A 16,291-nucleotide genomic window follows, 5' to 3' on the forward strand; every position below is an offset into this window, starting at 1 on the left:
AGCGAGACTCATCTGCCGGGGGCCCGGTTCTCCTCAGGCACTCTCCTGCTCGTACCCTCTGGCTGTTAAGAATAAAGCTGCTATGAATGTTCAAGTAAAGTCTGTGTACGCTTGTGTTTTTGCTTCTCTTGGCTACATGCTTAGGAATGGAACTGCTGTGGGGGTTGGTATATAGCCTTCAGTTGCTCCCCGACCCTGAGGTCTGTGATGACAAATGAAACAACAGAGTTTGGGAGTCCAAGCCTGAAGGACGGGTTCTTGGCTCAGAGGGGAGAGAAGGGCATCACAGCGGCTTCCGTGTGCCTTCCTCTTGGCAGAGTAGACGTATCTTTCATCCAGTTAGTGCTACCTGTGGTGAGTTTGGATGCATTCATCTTTCTTTGCTGTAAAATCTAGGGCTTGATTGCTAATGGTTTTACAGGGATCATTTCTTTGTTATATTGGAATCTATTGGTATATTTACACCACAGGGCGTATGTGTGAATGGATCTTTACCCACCTTCCTTAGAAGGAGAACTTCAACTCACTGGTTTCCTTCAGTCTTATAAACTGCTTCTCTAACCTCTCTGCTCCTGAGCCATTCAACCATTCATTCACTCATTCATATTTAGTGCATGTGCACTGCGTGCCAAGCACTGTGCTAGGAGGTGGAGTTCTTCCTACTTCACATCAGTCACTTGGGCTTGCCTCTGCCCTCTTTAGTTTTCCCTCCCCCCCAACCCATAGCCTTTAGATGGATGCCGGCAGAATGTGCTCTGGGAAGAGATGGCTCCCCTCAGCCGCACTGAGACATTTATAGCCCCCAATCCACGATGCTGTCTCCTGTTTTTGGGTTTGCTCATGCTGTTCTCCCATTTCTGGAATGCTTCCCCACCCCCACCTGCCTTCCCAGTCTACCTGGGGTCTGCTTCCCCGCCCCCCCCCCCCCCCCCCGCCAGCTTACTTTTCGGGATCTGCTGGAACATCCCCTGCCTGGGGATGTTGCTGATTTAGAAGCTTAGCCTTGGCTCACAGAGCATAATTATGGATATGATGGTCTGCTTGAGTGTCATCCAGCTAGACTTGAACTTAGGACTGTCATCTTTATCTCATGACACTGATGAATAAGGGATCAAACGCTACTGTGGGCAGCAGGATCAGGGAGAAAAGGAAAGTGTAAAGAAGAAAATAAAAACTGCTCATAATTCTCTGTACCCAGAGATACATTCTGGAGGGATCCTTAAGATTTTTTGAACACAAGAATTTTATATGAGGTTACTGTGTCGCTTGCTTATTAATCATTAATAAATTAATATTGTCTTTGTGTCCAGAAGATTTCTAAACAGGATTTTAGCAATCTTTTAAAATATTATAATCAATTCCTTTTTTTTAATTGTTAGATGTTTATGTTATTTTCATTTTCTTTGACATAATAAAAAAGCCATGTAATAAGGTATTTGTGCCTTAATCTTTGTTTGCCTCTGATGATTTCTTTTGGATGGATTCCCAGGAGTACGATTACTAGGTCAGAGGGTAGCAACAGCTGTTACAATTTGAGAAATAATGGCAACTTGCCTCCCAGAAAGATTGTAGCAATCTCTGCTCCCATCCACAGTTTTTTGATGGCTAGGCTTTAAATGCTTAAAGAAGATGGAGGCAAAAAACGAAGCACCAATGGCCTCGTAATTGGCTATGGCTCCAATTTGGAGGATGTGGCAGCTTTTCCTGTGTCAGGAGCCACGCGGGTGGAGAAAGGCCTGTTGCTCTGCAGCCCTTGGCTGGGAGCTTGGCCGTTAATGACAAGGGCCAATGCTGTCAGCACAGCGGCTCCTTTCCAGGCAGGATGCTGGGACTCAGGAGCCCCCTGGAGGGACTGCACAGGTCTCTGAAGCAGCAGGGGGGAAGAAGCTGCTTGCTGACCTTTGGGCATGAGGTTCCAGGCAGCACTCCATTAGCCACACATCCATTAATGAAGAACTCAAGGTTTGGGGAGCATGTCTGGCTTTAAAAAGCCTATCAGGAATTACAGGAAAATGGAGCGTGGATGAAGCATTTATTGCTGTCATAGTGCAGGGAGGGAGGTCACTATAGTGCATTCATCTGCAGGGGCCCCCTGGCCAGCTAAGCTCAGGAGCAAATACTGGTTTTAAGAGGTTATTTGCCTGATAGGAATTGGACCTGCCTGGAAAGTGAACTTGCTGCCTCTTGTACATCTGTGAAAGTGTTACGTGTGCTCTGTTGGTATTGCTTATTTTTGTTGACATAATTCTGGCATTGGTGCCATTTAAGGGACACCTAGAAAATAAAGTCAAACGAACCCTAATCAAGTTTTTATTTTCCAGCTGATTGTATATAATGAGGACCATCTCTCTTAAGTTATGTCTTGTAATTATATGTTGTAAAACTAAGTGATGTTATATTGTCACTTAGTAAATTGAAAAATATGAATGAAGATATTTAATATGAACAGGATGACAATAAACTAGTACCTGGTGAGTGTAAAACTCTCTTGCGTTAATACTCTGGTCCCTTTAAAACTCTCTTGTTCATTTAATCCTTAAAATGGGAATGGTTGTTGTTTCTTATTTTTGTAGACGAGGAAACTGAAAACTTAGAGAAGTAACTTGATCAAAGCCATAAAGTCAGTAAGTGGTAGAAATGAGACGAGAATCTATATCTGTCTGTTGCAGAACCCCTGTCCTTCTCAGTATTTCGGGGGGGGGGGGGTTCTTTTACGCCTGGCTGTGGCAGGAGCTGGAGGAGAGGACAGTGTAAGCCAGCTACTGTTATTTGCAGCTCAGGAGGATAGGGCTGTGCACCCCTGGGAAAGTCTGTGTGGCCTCTGCTGGGGCCGGGCTGAGCTCTGAGAGGTGCTTCTCTGGCTTTAGACCCGCCCCATGGGTGTTTGTGTTTACTGGGGCTGATGAGAGTTTTTGCACAAACATACACTTTTGGTGGCCACTTTATTCAATCCTGGGTACTGTTGGCCTGGATTTCCAGCCCCCTCAACTCAGGAATGAGATCCTCACCTTTTGGTACTGGTGTATAAGTCGGGTTCATTGGCGGTACCGAGGTTGAAGTAGATTAGATGCATAATCTACTGTCAGAGAGGCGGTTGTGCGTTCAGATTGGAAAGGAGATGACTGAGGGGGGCCTGAGCTTTCAGGTGTCAGTTGTCAGAGGTCCAAGGGGCTGTGTCTTAGTCAAGACCTCTTTTTCTTTCTGTTTTTGTTGCATGAATCAGGGTAGATAAAACCAGCTGGACTAAGGGACTCATTATGAAGAATCAGAGAGTTGCAGCTGGACTCTGTGGTGTACTAGACCCCAGGCTTGGAAGCTATTGGGAAACTTCTCCCACCCCCTGGCCTCACCACTCTGCCTCTCTAGCCACATCTGCTTTATTTTTCTGTGCACGTGTGCCTGTGTGTGTGTGTGTGTCTGTGTGTGTGTGTGTGTGTGTGTGTATCTGTTGCTTTCTCTGACTTCGTCTCCCTCTCCAGACTTCTATTTTTCATGGACACCTACCATGGCAGTTCTGCCTCCAAACATCCAGCAACTATGAACTCCAGTTTCTCAACTCTGATACCAACCCCTGAGAGATGAGACCTTACTGCTCAGGATCAGGGGGAGGCCCTGTAGTGTAAACGTGGCTGCTGGAACCCACCCCACTGGTTGGGTGGGGGGAGTGTTCAGAGGGGAAGAAGGAGGGCTGGATTGACACCCTGTCAGTGGGAAATAGACTGAGTGGACCAGTTTGGCTAACGAGGTAGAATTTGAATTGGACCAAGGAACGGAAGCTCCCAGAATAACAGATTTCAGGTCAGTAGATGCAAGAGCTCTAGAACGGTCCAAGGGGGGCCAAGCCGCTTTGTTTGGGTGATAGCAAGTTCCTGCATGTGCAGTGGTTCAGAGTCAGGAGTAGCGTCCTGAAGGGGATCCAGGCATGTACTAGGGTTGGGCCAGATGGCTCTCAAGGTCCCCCGGGGCCATGACAGTCTGGATGTGAGCTGCCACCTCTGCTGCAGGTACTTCCCCTGGACTCTGTGCATGGAAAAGTTTGGAGGGACATATACAAGTATTTTATCCATATGCCAGCACTGGGGGGGGTATAGCTAGTATAGCAGTATTTTGGCTACTGTTATTGCTAGTGGTAGGTTTGTGGGTGGTTTTGATTGTTGTTTTATTCTTTTCTGTAATTAATCTTTTTCTGCAGTAGACATAGACAAGTTGCATGAACGAGTTGTGTTTATGTTAACAGTAAGCACGTGAAACCCAACAATTGAATTTCACTAGACCAGTAGGTATTATCTACTCTGGATGGTGTTCGGGCTTGTGTAAGATGAACAAAATGTGGTCTTTGCCCTCAAGAAACTTGGGAGGGGGTGATATAACCACACATAAATCAAAGTGAAAGGAGACCACGTTAAGTGCTAGTAGAATATTACAAAGTGTGTGGAAGGCACATATGTATGATATAACCTTCCTTCTTTTTTTAAAAAAAAGTTTATATATTTTGAGAGAGAGAAAGAGAGAGAGTGCACACAGTGGGGGAGGGACAGAGAGAGAGAGAGAATCCCCAGCAGGCTCTGAGCTCTCAGCACAGAGCCCAATGCAAGGCTCGATCTCACTGTGAGACCATGACTAAGCTGAAATCAAGAGTCAGATGCTTAACCAACTGAACCGCCCAGGTGCCCTGATGATATAACTCTCCTTCTAAGAAGCTCAGAGAAGGGTTTCTTGAAAAGAGTATCACCGGGTCTGGGTGTAGAACAATGGTTCTCAAACAGAGGCTATTTTGCCCCCAGGAGACATTTGGAAGTATCTAGAAACATTTTTTTTTTTAAGTTTATTTATTCTTTTGAGAGAGAGAATGAGAGAGCATGAGCAGGGGAGGGACACAGAAAGAGAGAATCCCAAACAGGCTCTGTGCTGTTAGCGCAGAGCCTCACATGGGGCCCAAATTCATGAACTGTGAGATCGTGATCTGAGCTGAAACTAAGAGTCAGATGCTCAACCAACTGAGCAACCCAGGCAGGCGCCCCGAAATACTTTTTTTTTTCATGGTTATTTTCGAGAGAGCTCAAGCAGGGGAGGAGCAGAGTGAGGGGGACAGAGGATCCAAAGCAGGCTCTGCACGGACAGCAGAGAGCCAGATGCGGGGCTTGAACCCATAAACCAAGAGATCATGAGCTGAGCCAAAGTCAGATGCTCAACCAACTGAGCCACCCAGGTGCCCCCCTAGAGACATTTCTGGCTGTCACACCTGGGATGGAGGGAATGTTACTGACATCTGGAGTTCTTGGCATTCAGAGCCTAGGGATATTGCTGAACACTTCACATTGCTCAGGACAGCCCCCCACCCAACAAAGAAGTATCTGGCCCCCAAAGTCGGTAGTTCTAAGGCTTCTTATCCAGTGCACTAGAAACATAGGATTTTGGCCGACAGAGATAGGGGAAGAACATTCCAGGCAAAGGGAATGATGGCGGAGCACAGTGGCAAGAAGTGCATGGGGTGCACACAGGAATTGGTGGAGGGCGCATGAAACTGGTGGGGTGGGCCGTGGCTAGATGGTGGAAGCCCTCAGTTCCAAGGCAAGCAGTGTGGATGTGTTCCTGAGGGCAGCAGGGAGCCATGGAATGTTTTTGAGTGGTGGAATTGCTTTATCAAGAATGGTGTCATTTCTTGGCACCCCCACTTTGCTTCATTGCTTGCTCATCTGCACATCCACGGAAACTAAAACACACCTGTATTTTCCTGTTTTCCACCCCAGTCCATCCATTCTTTGTTGTTTTCCTCAATCTGAAGGAAAGCTCTGTCAGCACTCTGCCTTTCTGACCAATGATTCCCATCTGCTGGTGACAAAGGGATACAGAAAAAAAAAAAAAAATCTCCCTTTGATGACACTACTTGCTGCCAGGAATATACCACAGTACTACAGTGGCAGGTGACTGTCCAGGTCTGCCCTGATGGCCTTGTAGCGGCTTTGGTTTTTGGCTTATCACCATGATTCGGGTTTTTGCTAACATCCTCACACTATCTCAGGGTGCAGAGTTGGGGGTGGGGGATAGTTCATGCTCAGTGGTGTCCGTCCTGTGCAAGCAGCCGAGCAGACACCAGGGCTGGGCCTGGGTAGGACTGCAGTCATTGCAGGAAAGAATGCCTGAGCTGATGTGGGGCGGGGTGCCCCAGGACTCAACAGTGTGCTCACCCCATCTGTTCACTGCTGGCTAGCCAGCAATAGAACAGTGCTGGACACCTACTGTGCTAGGTCAGTACAATATGTACCAGGGCAGTAGGTCAGGGTTTTCTGAGTGCAAGAGTGAGGAGACCGAGGTCTGGGAGAAAGGAGTGTGGAGTTGCAAAAGCTCCGGATCACCCTGCCAGTTGGGCTCAGAGCTGAACCTGACCCTCAGTTGGGAGCCCCTCTCCTATGCCACTTTCACCCTTCTGAGCCCAGGGTCCCAGAGGTGTCATCCTGAGGCCTAGTGGACATGGATCTTCCCCCAGACCAGGCACCTTTACCCAGCGGTGTATGTTCCAAAGCCCTCCTGGTCCTTGATTTCCGCAGCTCCCTAAACCAACCAACTAACTAACCAACCCACCCTAAGAAACAACTTGCTCTCTCTACCAGCTGCCATGGCAAATGAGCTGGAGAGCTACTCCATCTATAGTGAAATGTCAGAGACTGACAGTTACTTCGTTATACACCTCAGGGGTATCTCCAGGGATGCCTCAGCCCAGGCATTTCTTAGCAGACCGGTTGGGGTGGGGTGGGAGGTAATAACCAGTAAGTGCTGAAGTTGTGGCCATCTATACCATTTATAGTAAAGCCTTCTTGGGTCTCCATTGGTAAAGGGAATCGTGTGAACTTGTCCGTTTTTTCTCTTTTTATTCTGGGAGGGACCCAGACTGGGGGTCCTCTGAGGTCCCCCAGAACCTTTTGGGAAGAGGCATTTCCCTGATGTCACCCACCTAGAACCAAGCAATCAGGCACTTTGATGATTCTACTGAGACAGTGGGACCTTTCCCCATACCTCCAAAAAATATCTGCATTGAAATGTCAGTGTTCTCTTCCCCACACCAACCCCCAGGGAGAATCTGCCTTGTGGGCAATGGCTACCCTTGGTCTCCCAGATGCAGAACCTTCCCGGGTCTTATAGGCCTAAAGGCTTGACCCAGCGTCACTCTTGGACTGGTTAAATAACTCCCATGAGGGCTCCCACATCACCCCTCTTGGTGGGGGGATACTACAGTCCATGGTCCTCTGCTCAGAGCTTCCCCCATAGGGAAAATAATTTTGCAGATCTGTGCAGCATTTCTGTTTTCAAAGTATTTTCATGTGTATCATCCCATTTGACCATTGAGGATACACCATCATGCAAAGGAGATAAAACAAGTGAGGTTCCCTGGGCACTTATCCAAGGACCCTTATCTGGCAGGCGTGCAGTGCATCAGCGCCTAGGTCCTCAGCCTCTGAAGTTGTTCCTGCGTCTGTGGGCAGCTTAGGGTGCAGGCAGATTTAGAGCCAGGCACATCCCCCATTCACAGATGCTGACCAGCTCTGGGGTCAGGGAAAGCCACTGGGCTCTGTGAGTATGGTAGATCAAGTGGGTGGTTTGTAGTACAGTGCACAGCCCAGAGTGGGTACTGGGTCTGCATGTGCACCAAACTTGTGGCACATACTCCCATGGGAGTGAGGAAGAAGTGGCAGTCCCTGACACAGTCCCCCACTCTTGTTTGCCTTCGGCAGAAACCAAGTTGTGTTACAGATGGCATGAGCCTTGGTGTGTGGGCCTCTGTATTGGACAATCTCATTTAAAAAATTTTTTTTAACATTTATTTATTTTTGAGACAGAGAGAGACAGCATGAACAGGGGAGGAGCAGAGAGAGGGAGACACAGAATCTGAAACAGGCTCCAGGCTCTGAGCTGTCAGCACAGAGCCCGATGTGGGGCTCGAACTCACGGACCGCAAGATCATGACCTGAGCCGAAGTCGAACGCTTAACCGACTGAGCCACCCAGGCGCCCCATCATTTTAAATTAATAACCCTGATGAGGGGCACCTGGATGGCTTGGTTAAGCATCTGACTTTGGCTCAGGCCATGATCTCACAGTTCGCTTGTTTGAGCCCCGCATTGGGCTCTGTGCTGACAACTCAGAGTCTGGTGCCTGCTTTGGATTCTGTGTCCCCTCTCTCTCTCTACCTCTCCCCCACTCGCACTCTGTCTCTCTCTCTCTCTCTCTCAAAAATAAATACACATTTAAAAAATTAATTAATAACCCTGATGATAACTTAAAAGGATTTCCTCAGCAAAGCCCACAAATAATGTGATGATACAAGGAATGTGTGACCTAAATATTTTACTGACTTGTGTGCTATCAAAAAAGTGCGGTGGGTGCCTTGGTGGCTCAGTAGGTAGAGTATCTGACTTTTGATTTCTGCTCAGACTGTGATCAAGGGATCCAGCCATGAGTCGGGCTCTGTGCTGAGCATGAACTCTGCTTAGGATTCTCTCTCTCTCTCTCTCTCTCTCTCTCTCTCTCTCACTCTCTGTCTCTCTCCCTCTCTCTCTCTCTGTCTCTCTCTCTCTCTCTCTCTCTCTCTATATATATATATATATGTATCTGCCACTGCCCCTCTCCCTGGCTTATGCTTGTGCTCTCTCTCTCTCTCTCTCTCTTAAAAAAAAAAAAAAAAGTGGGGACATCAGTGGTTTTAGCACCCAGGGTTTGAAATCTCACATTCTAGTTCCAGCCCTGCCACAGACTCGTGTGTGATTGTAGCCCAATTATTTAACTTCTCTGATTCTTATTTCCAGTCCATGGAGATTGTAAACATGCCTCCTTCGCACAGTTTTTGTACATGCAAATGCATGTACAGTGAGTGCTTAAAACCACGCCCAGCAAGCATTCAGTACAGCCACTGGTTATTATGTGATGTTAACTTTTTTTTCTATTTTGTTTTGTTTTGTTTTCTTTTTGAGAGAGACAGAGCATGAGCAGGGGAGGGGGAGGGGCAGAGAGAGGAGACACAATCCAAAGCAGGCTCCAGGCTCCCAGCTGTCAGCACAGAGCCCAATTCGGGGCTCAAACTCCTGAACCTCAAGATCATGACCTTAGCCAAAGCTGGGCGTTTAACCGACTAAGCCACCCAGGTGCTCCTAACTTCTTTCTTCTGTGAAGCTTTCCTTCTTGGTGTTGGTCCTCTGGAGAATAGAATTTCCCTCACTAGACACTCCCTTATGCCCTCCCTATAATCGTGGCCACTGGAGACTCACAAATGGAAAGAATGCATATTGTTTTCATCCTGAAGCAAACCAAATTTCTTATATCTCCAGCCTCAAAGCCGATTCTTTCTGTCTTGGAATTTTTCTCTCCTTCTCAGTGACCTAGTTTTATCCATTCTTTTCAAATCTGCAGAAACAAATGGCATACTTGTTAAAGAGTGGTTCTTGGGGCACCTGGCTGGCTCAGTTAGTGGATCATGCGCCTCTTGATCTCAGTGTTGTGGGTTTGGGCCCCACACTGAGCATGGATCATACTTTAAAAAAAAAAGTAATTCTCATTCTGTGATTGGGAGGAATATCTTTATTTTCTAAACAAAGCAAACTGTGTTATATTCCTCCTTCTTAACTATGAAGCAGTATTCCCCCATACCTTTTAGAGCAGTACCAAAGATTACCTTTATAAGCATCAAAAACAAACATTATTTCCCAGCCTGGGGCCTCACCTTCCTTACTCAAGGCCTGTTTGCATTGGTGTCCAGAGCCCCTGGAGCGGTGCAGCTAGCAAAGTGGAGAGGTCCACACTCGCTGGCCGTCTCCCAGGGAAGCAGTGGACTTGCTTTACATCATCTGCAGGGCAGGTGTTCCCTGTGGGGGGTACAGGCTGGCCAGCCCTGGAGCTGCCTCAGGAGAACACCCAGCAGGACCGTTCTTACGCAGCCATCAGCTGTGTTTGTGCTTTCCCTGTCTCTCATAATTAGCGTAACTCCCTCATAATGAAGACATGTGCTGGAGATTCGTCTCTCAAAACTTAAACTTCTCTCTCCAAAGGAAACGTGGCTGTTGGCCAGCTTGCTTTCTTTTCTCCAGCTCTTATGGTCTAATCAGGGAGGCATTCTGGGCATGAGCCAGACATCCCCGTTTCAGGCCATCTTTGTTCTTCCATGAGCACGTGGGTCAGGTGTAGACAAGGTTTGCCTTCCTCTAGCTCCTTCCTCCCCTTCGAGTGGGATGACAGCAGCGATTGTGTTAGCTGCCCCGAGCCTTTCTGCGGACAAGCCCAGTGGCCTGGAATCATGGTAGTTTCTTATGAATCACACGACTATTTATAACCGAGCCCCCTCAGATCCTTTCTGGAACAAATCAAGGTGTAAAAAAATATTTAAAATATCAATAGAGGGAACATATTTAGTAGTGTGACTTCTGGATAGAACATAACATACAGCATTTTCTTTCTTTCTCTACAACCAAAACCATTTAAAAAATGGATATTTGCATCACTTGTTAATTTTCACTCATTTTCCGTCATGATATCCTCTGTAATGAATTGAGATGACAGTGCCTTCTAAAGTTGGTAAATTTTCTTTTGTTTGAAAATTTCAGTAAAATAAATAGCATTGTACCATGAAACAGAGCAGGTATAACTTGAACAATTATATGTTCCACTTTTTTAAAATTTGCTAGAATTTGTTAGAATTTTTGTTAGAATTTGTGAGGATGAACCATTTGTGGATTAAATGAGCTGATGGCTTATATGAAGTAAATTGTGTTCTTTTAAGTTTTCAAATATGGATGATTTTAACAAATATTCATGTCAAGATTTTTTTTTTTTTTTTAAAGAGAGAGAGTGAGCAGAGAAGGGGCAGTGAGAGAGGGAGAGAGAAGATCCCAAGCAGGCTGTCAGCACAGAGCCCAATGCGGGGCTCGAACTGATAAACCGTGAGATCATGACCTGAGCCAAACCCAGGAGTCAGACGCTTAACCGACTGAGCCGCCCAGGTGCTCCATGTCAAAAAAATTTTTTTGGTTCATAAACATCATACATTTATTTTATTTTACTTTAATTGTGGCAAAAAAAAAAGATATAACAAAATTTACCATCTTAACCACCCTTAAATGTACAGTTCAGTAGTGTTAAGTATATTTGTGTTATTGTACAACCAATCTCTGGGACTTTCTCATCTTGCAAAATTAAAAATTGAAGCTCTATGCCTGTTAAACAACAACTCCCTATTTCTTCTCCCCCCACCAGCCCCTGGCAACTATCATTTATATTCTGTTCCTATGAATTTGGCCTATCTAGAGTAGTATCTACATGAGTAGTAGATTTATCTGAGGTTGTCTATTCATGTAAATGGAATCATACAATATTTGTCTTTTTTGTGTCTGGCTTATTTCACTTAGCATAATGTCCACAAAGTCTATTTGTGTTGCAGCAGGTGTCAGGATTTCTTTATTTTTAAGGCTGAATAGTATTCCATTATATTCCATTTTATTTATATTTATAACTTATCTCACCCATTTTATATATATAAAATATATATATTAACTTGGCTTATTTTAACCATCAAGAACTCAGTGACTTGACATTCAACACCAGCCTCTTTGGCAATGTGTGTTCATGTGGCATCATGGGATTGTAAGCCTGAGGAGTGTAGCCTCCTTATGGCTGAGCGAGAGGTTGGAAGGACCTGGGTTCATACGTGGGCAGGTGTGTCTGCCACAAGCCCACATCCCTGCTGCCAGGGAAGCTGGAGCATTAACCATTCTCAGCTTCAGGTATGTAAGGTGAAAACCTCCCTGCACAGGGCGGTTGTCGGGGTGGGGGGTGTCTTTGCTATTCAGGGAGCCAGAAGGATGATAAATGCTTGTTAGACCAGCTTGGCAGCATCTGGAATTTTCACATCACATTGGGTCGCAGCTTTCCTACTTGCCTAGAACGGCTTGGTGTGGCTTCGGAGATCACGCCATGACAACCGGTCTGGGATAGGGAACCTGTAGTGTAGAACCACCGAATTCCTGGTGCTCGTGCCATCACTGGAAATCCTGGAAGGCTTCTGCACTTTGGTCCATGCTGGTTCCTCTCTGTGGATTGTCTTTTGTACCTCTGTCTGTGAGAACCAGGTCTTCCCTTTCTCTAGGGTTCCACTTGAGTCCACAACTCCTTGGGAGCCTGCCATTTTTACTCTCTGTACTAGTTTCAGGGATGGACCTACTTTTCCTGGGGCCTGAAGCTTTTAGGGTGGAGAGAAGGAGCTTTTTCAGAAAAAATCATACAAAATTTGATGAACACATAGCTGGGACCCCTCCCGGGACCCATGCAGTTGAGGAGCCCTGAAGCTCTAACTTCATTAGCTTCACTGCAAATCTACTTCTGCTTGTATTCATTCTTTTTCTCACTCCCCCTCTCTTTTTTCCCCCCCCATTTTAAAAATTAGAGGAGACATCTGGCCAGCTCAGCGGGTGGACCATGTGGCTCTTGATCTCAGGGTTGTGAGTTTGAGCCCCGTTTTGGGGTAGAGATTGCTTAAGTAAATAAACTTAAAAAAAAATTAAGGTATAATTTGCATACAGTGAAATTCACTATTTCTGTTGTGTATTGCTACAAGCTTTGACAAATGCTTATAGTTGTGTAACCACTGTCAAAATATATAGAACAGTTCCATCACCTCCAAAATTTTCCTTTTTGGAAAAGGTTATCTTTTGTAGTCATCTTCTCCTCCCACCCCAGCCTCTGGCAACTCACCTGTTTTCTGTCTTCGTAGTTTTATTGTTTCCAGAGTGGCATAATTGGAGTCATGTAGCATATAGCCTTTTGAACCTGACTTCTTTCACTTAGGCTAGTGCATTTGAATTTCATCACCGTCATTGTATGCATTACTTACTCTATGCTCAACCTTGGAGATGCTGAGATGGAGAAGGCCCAGTCCTTGCCCTCAGAGAGCTCACAGTCTAATGGAGGAGGTACTTGGCCCCATCATCGTAGAGTTTTCCTTTGATACTTAGTATGCACAGCTTTGTTCTACTACCTATCTTGTTCTGGTATACTGGCACCCCTGCCACTTTGTGATCACCCTGAGGATAAAATCTCTGACCTTCTTGAGGCATCATATTGGATGGGGAAGAGTAAGGGGTTTGAAACCAGACCCCATTCGGAGTCTTCCAAATCCACCTCACCCACTTAGTAGTTCCGTGACCTTGTGTTGGACTCAGAATTTGGCACAGAATGTATTGAGTAAATGTCTGTTGAATAAATGAATGAAGGAAGCCTCCTTAAGTCCCAGGTCCCTCCTGTGTAAAAAGGGAATAATAGTCGCAACTTCACCTGACTGCTGGGGGGATACGGTGCCTGGTGGGTATCAGTAAAGGTTTGTTCCCCTCTCCTTCCCGAGAGCCCTGTGATACCCTCCCCCAGACAGGCACATTCACGCTGTGCAGACCTCCAAGTGGGCTAGGCAGGATGATACCAGCACTTGCTGTATGGGAGGCAGGAAGGGCATGAGCTGAGCAGACACGTCCCCAGGAAACCCCACAGGTACCAGCCCACAAGTACAGCTCAAAGAGCCCCTCCCACTAATTCTCAGACTCTGTCAGTCCATTCCTCTCACGAAATACATTCCTTGTAGGGGGCTTCACGGGAAGTTCACTGGGAGGAGAAAACCATAACCCCTTTACCAGGGGACCCTCTGGCTGAGTGTCAGGTCTCAGGCTCTCAGACCCAGGGTGGTGGGGGGAGGAGCATGAGCTGGGAGATGGTCATTGTAAAGAAATCTGTTCTTCCCTTCAAAACACACTCAGCAGGGTGCCTGAGTGGCTTAGCTGGTTAAGGAGTCCAACACTATTTGGGCTCCTGTCAGTATCTTACAGTTTGTGAGTTCGAGCCCCGCATCAGGCTCTGTGATGATAGTGCAGAGCCTGCTTGAGATTCTCTCTCTCCTTCTCTCTCTGCCCTTCCCCCTGCTCACACGCACACACACTCTCTTTCAAAATAAACAAATAAACATTAAAAAAAATACTCAGCAACACTCAACACAGGATTGTTATTAATCAATTATTTGTATAATTACCTGTGTGCTGGCTGCCTTCCCACCAGACGACACAGGGCACATACTAAGTGCTCAACAGATATTTAATATTGAACGAAAAATATTTTGTGTTTAATAATTGGCATTTGAAGTTATTATTTCTACAGAAAGGAAGGGAATTAATATTTGTCATTCATCTATGGGGTTTCTGGTATGTTAAATCTTTACCTCCAGTCTCATTTCATCTGCATAGCAGCTGTTGAAAGTATTTTGGTTTGTACAATCAAGGACACTGGCTGAGAGTTGTTAAGAAATGTGCCCACAGTCCCGTAGGTAGTCAGTGATGGAGCTGGATTCAGTCTCCGGTCTGATGCCAAAACTCAGCCTCTAGATTTCTTAAGAATAGAAATCTCTACAATTTAGGGGCACCTGGGTGGCTCAGTCGGTTGAGTGTCCGACTTCGGCTCAGGTCATGATCTCTCGGTTTGTGAGTTCGAGCTCTTGCTTCAGGCTCTGTGCTGACAGCTCGGAGCCTGGAGCCTGCTTCAGATTCTGTGTCTCCCTCTTTCTGCCCCTTCGCTGCTCATGCTGTGTCTCTCTCTGTCTCTCAAGAATGAATAAACGTTAAAAAAAAAAATAAAAAAATAAATCTCTACAAGTTAGACTTAAAAAATATCCAGACTGATACTTGAGCAGGATTTGAGTGGGTTGGATTGCAGAGTTTCAAGCTTAACAGCATGAATTGAAAATTTGCAGAATGTTTGTTCCGTTTTGTGCTTTTCTAAATTGGGTTTGGGAGTATTTCTGTAATCCAATCTGAATCATGCTTTTTATCGCACCAATTACAGACAGCTCTAAGTAAGCAATAAAAACCCCCCTCTCTGTGCTAAGAGAGGCAGTGTGGGCTGGACAATGGTTGTGGACTTGGAGGCAGGAGGCCCGAGTTTGCATCTGGTTGGATGGGGAGGGCCTTTGGCAGACCCCTGAACCACTCTAAGCCTCAGGTTTTCATTGTTCCGTGGTTTTCCTTCTTTGATTTTCATGCACACCGGGAAGGTAACCCCAGTGATCTCAGACACTTGTGGTGTGGATCAAATGAGCAAATAAGCAAATGAGATATTTGTGAGGGGCATAACCCCAGGAGGAGTTTTGTGTGTGTTAGTTCCAAATCTGGAGAGGATCGGGGGCGGGGTGGAACACACTGGGAAAGAAAGACTGCAGAGAGAGGTCAGCAGAATCACATGCTGTGGTCCAAAAGATGTGGCTTGTTTGTGTTCTGATCTTGGCAGAGGTTGAGGGAAAGAACCTCGTTTGTGTGAAAAGTTTGTGCATTTGGAACCCTGTAAGTTATACTGTCACCTGTGTCAATAAATATATAATACAGTGCCAGGCTCGAATTGTCTTGGGCAAGAAATCAGGCAATATTCTCTCTCTCTTTCTCTCTCTCTCTCTCTGATCCTCATTCATTCATTCATTCATTCAGGGATCATGGCAGCCTCTGAGCCATGCATTGCAGTCAAGTTAATAAAGCAGCAAATCTTGGGCAGTGGAGTCACATAGACCTGGGTTCGAGTCTGGCCTCCTCCCCTAACTAATGTTAAACTCAGTTACTTAATTTCCCTAAACCCCAGGTTCCCCATCTGCAATACAAGGACAATGATAATAGTTGTCTCGCAGGGTTATATAAAATTAAAGTAATAATGCTTATAATGAGGTTTGCACAGTTCTTGGCACATAATGGGCATTTAATAAATAAATAGTTGTTTATACATCTTAATCATATACCTGTCAAGGAGCCAAAATGCAAATGGGCCGGTTCTGCTGTTTTCATAGTTTCTCCTCTATCCTTTTAGAAGGTCACAGTGGGTAAGCAGAAGCAGAGGCCCAAGGGTTAGGACTCATGGCAACCATTTCCCAGGTGGTTCACTGTGCCATTGGAAACCGAACGCACTGAGGGAACCCAGAGCTGTGTGCCCAGCCTGAGCAACTCTGCCCAGGTAAGCTTCTGGATTACTGCTGTGAGGATGTTCCCTGCAGCAGCATGGTAAAGATCAGGCTGGCTCAGCTGTATTTAGAACCCAGGTCCATGGCGCATCTTTCAGGACTAGAGTATTAACAGGCCCTGGAGGTGCATTATGGTTTTTGCGAGTCCTTGTTTCATTACATATGGACCCTCTGCTGTCAGGAAGTTGTCTCAGAGCTTGGAGGCGTCAGTTGATTTTATCCATTTTTGGAGACACACACATACACTTACACTCACACTTAAGAGTGTGGATTCCTC

The 16,291-nt window shown here is 46.0% G+C and overlaps 1 protein-coding gene across 1 annotated transcript in view; it reads left to right on the top strand.

Annotated features, from left to right (window-relative positions):
• Window positions 1-3,942: 3,942 nt before the first annotated feature.
• REEP1 (receptor accessory protein 1) overlaps window positions 3,943-16,291 on the top strand; it is a 79,144-nt gene continuing 66,795 nt past the window's right edge. Inside the window, exons 1-3 of the mRNA XM_040496890.1 lie at window positions 3,943-4,004; window positions 12,825-12,949; window positions 15,864-15,876. Of these exons, the coding sequence (XP_040352824.1) occupies window positions 3,943-4,004; window positions 12,825-12,949; window positions 15,864-15,876 (200 nt within the window). The remainder of the gene's footprint in view (window positions 4,005-12,824; window positions 12,950-15,863; window positions 15,877-16,291) is intronic.

Source organism: Herpailurus yagouaroundi, unplaced genomic scaffold (assembly GCF_014898765.1).
Source record: "Herpailurus yagouaroundi ecotype Mexico unplaced genomic scaffold, PumYag 188, whole genome shotgun sequence".
NCBI classification, from domain to species: domain Eukaryota; kingdom Metazoa; phylum Chordata; class Mammalia; order Carnivora; family Felidae; genus Herpailurus; species Herpailurus yagouaroundi.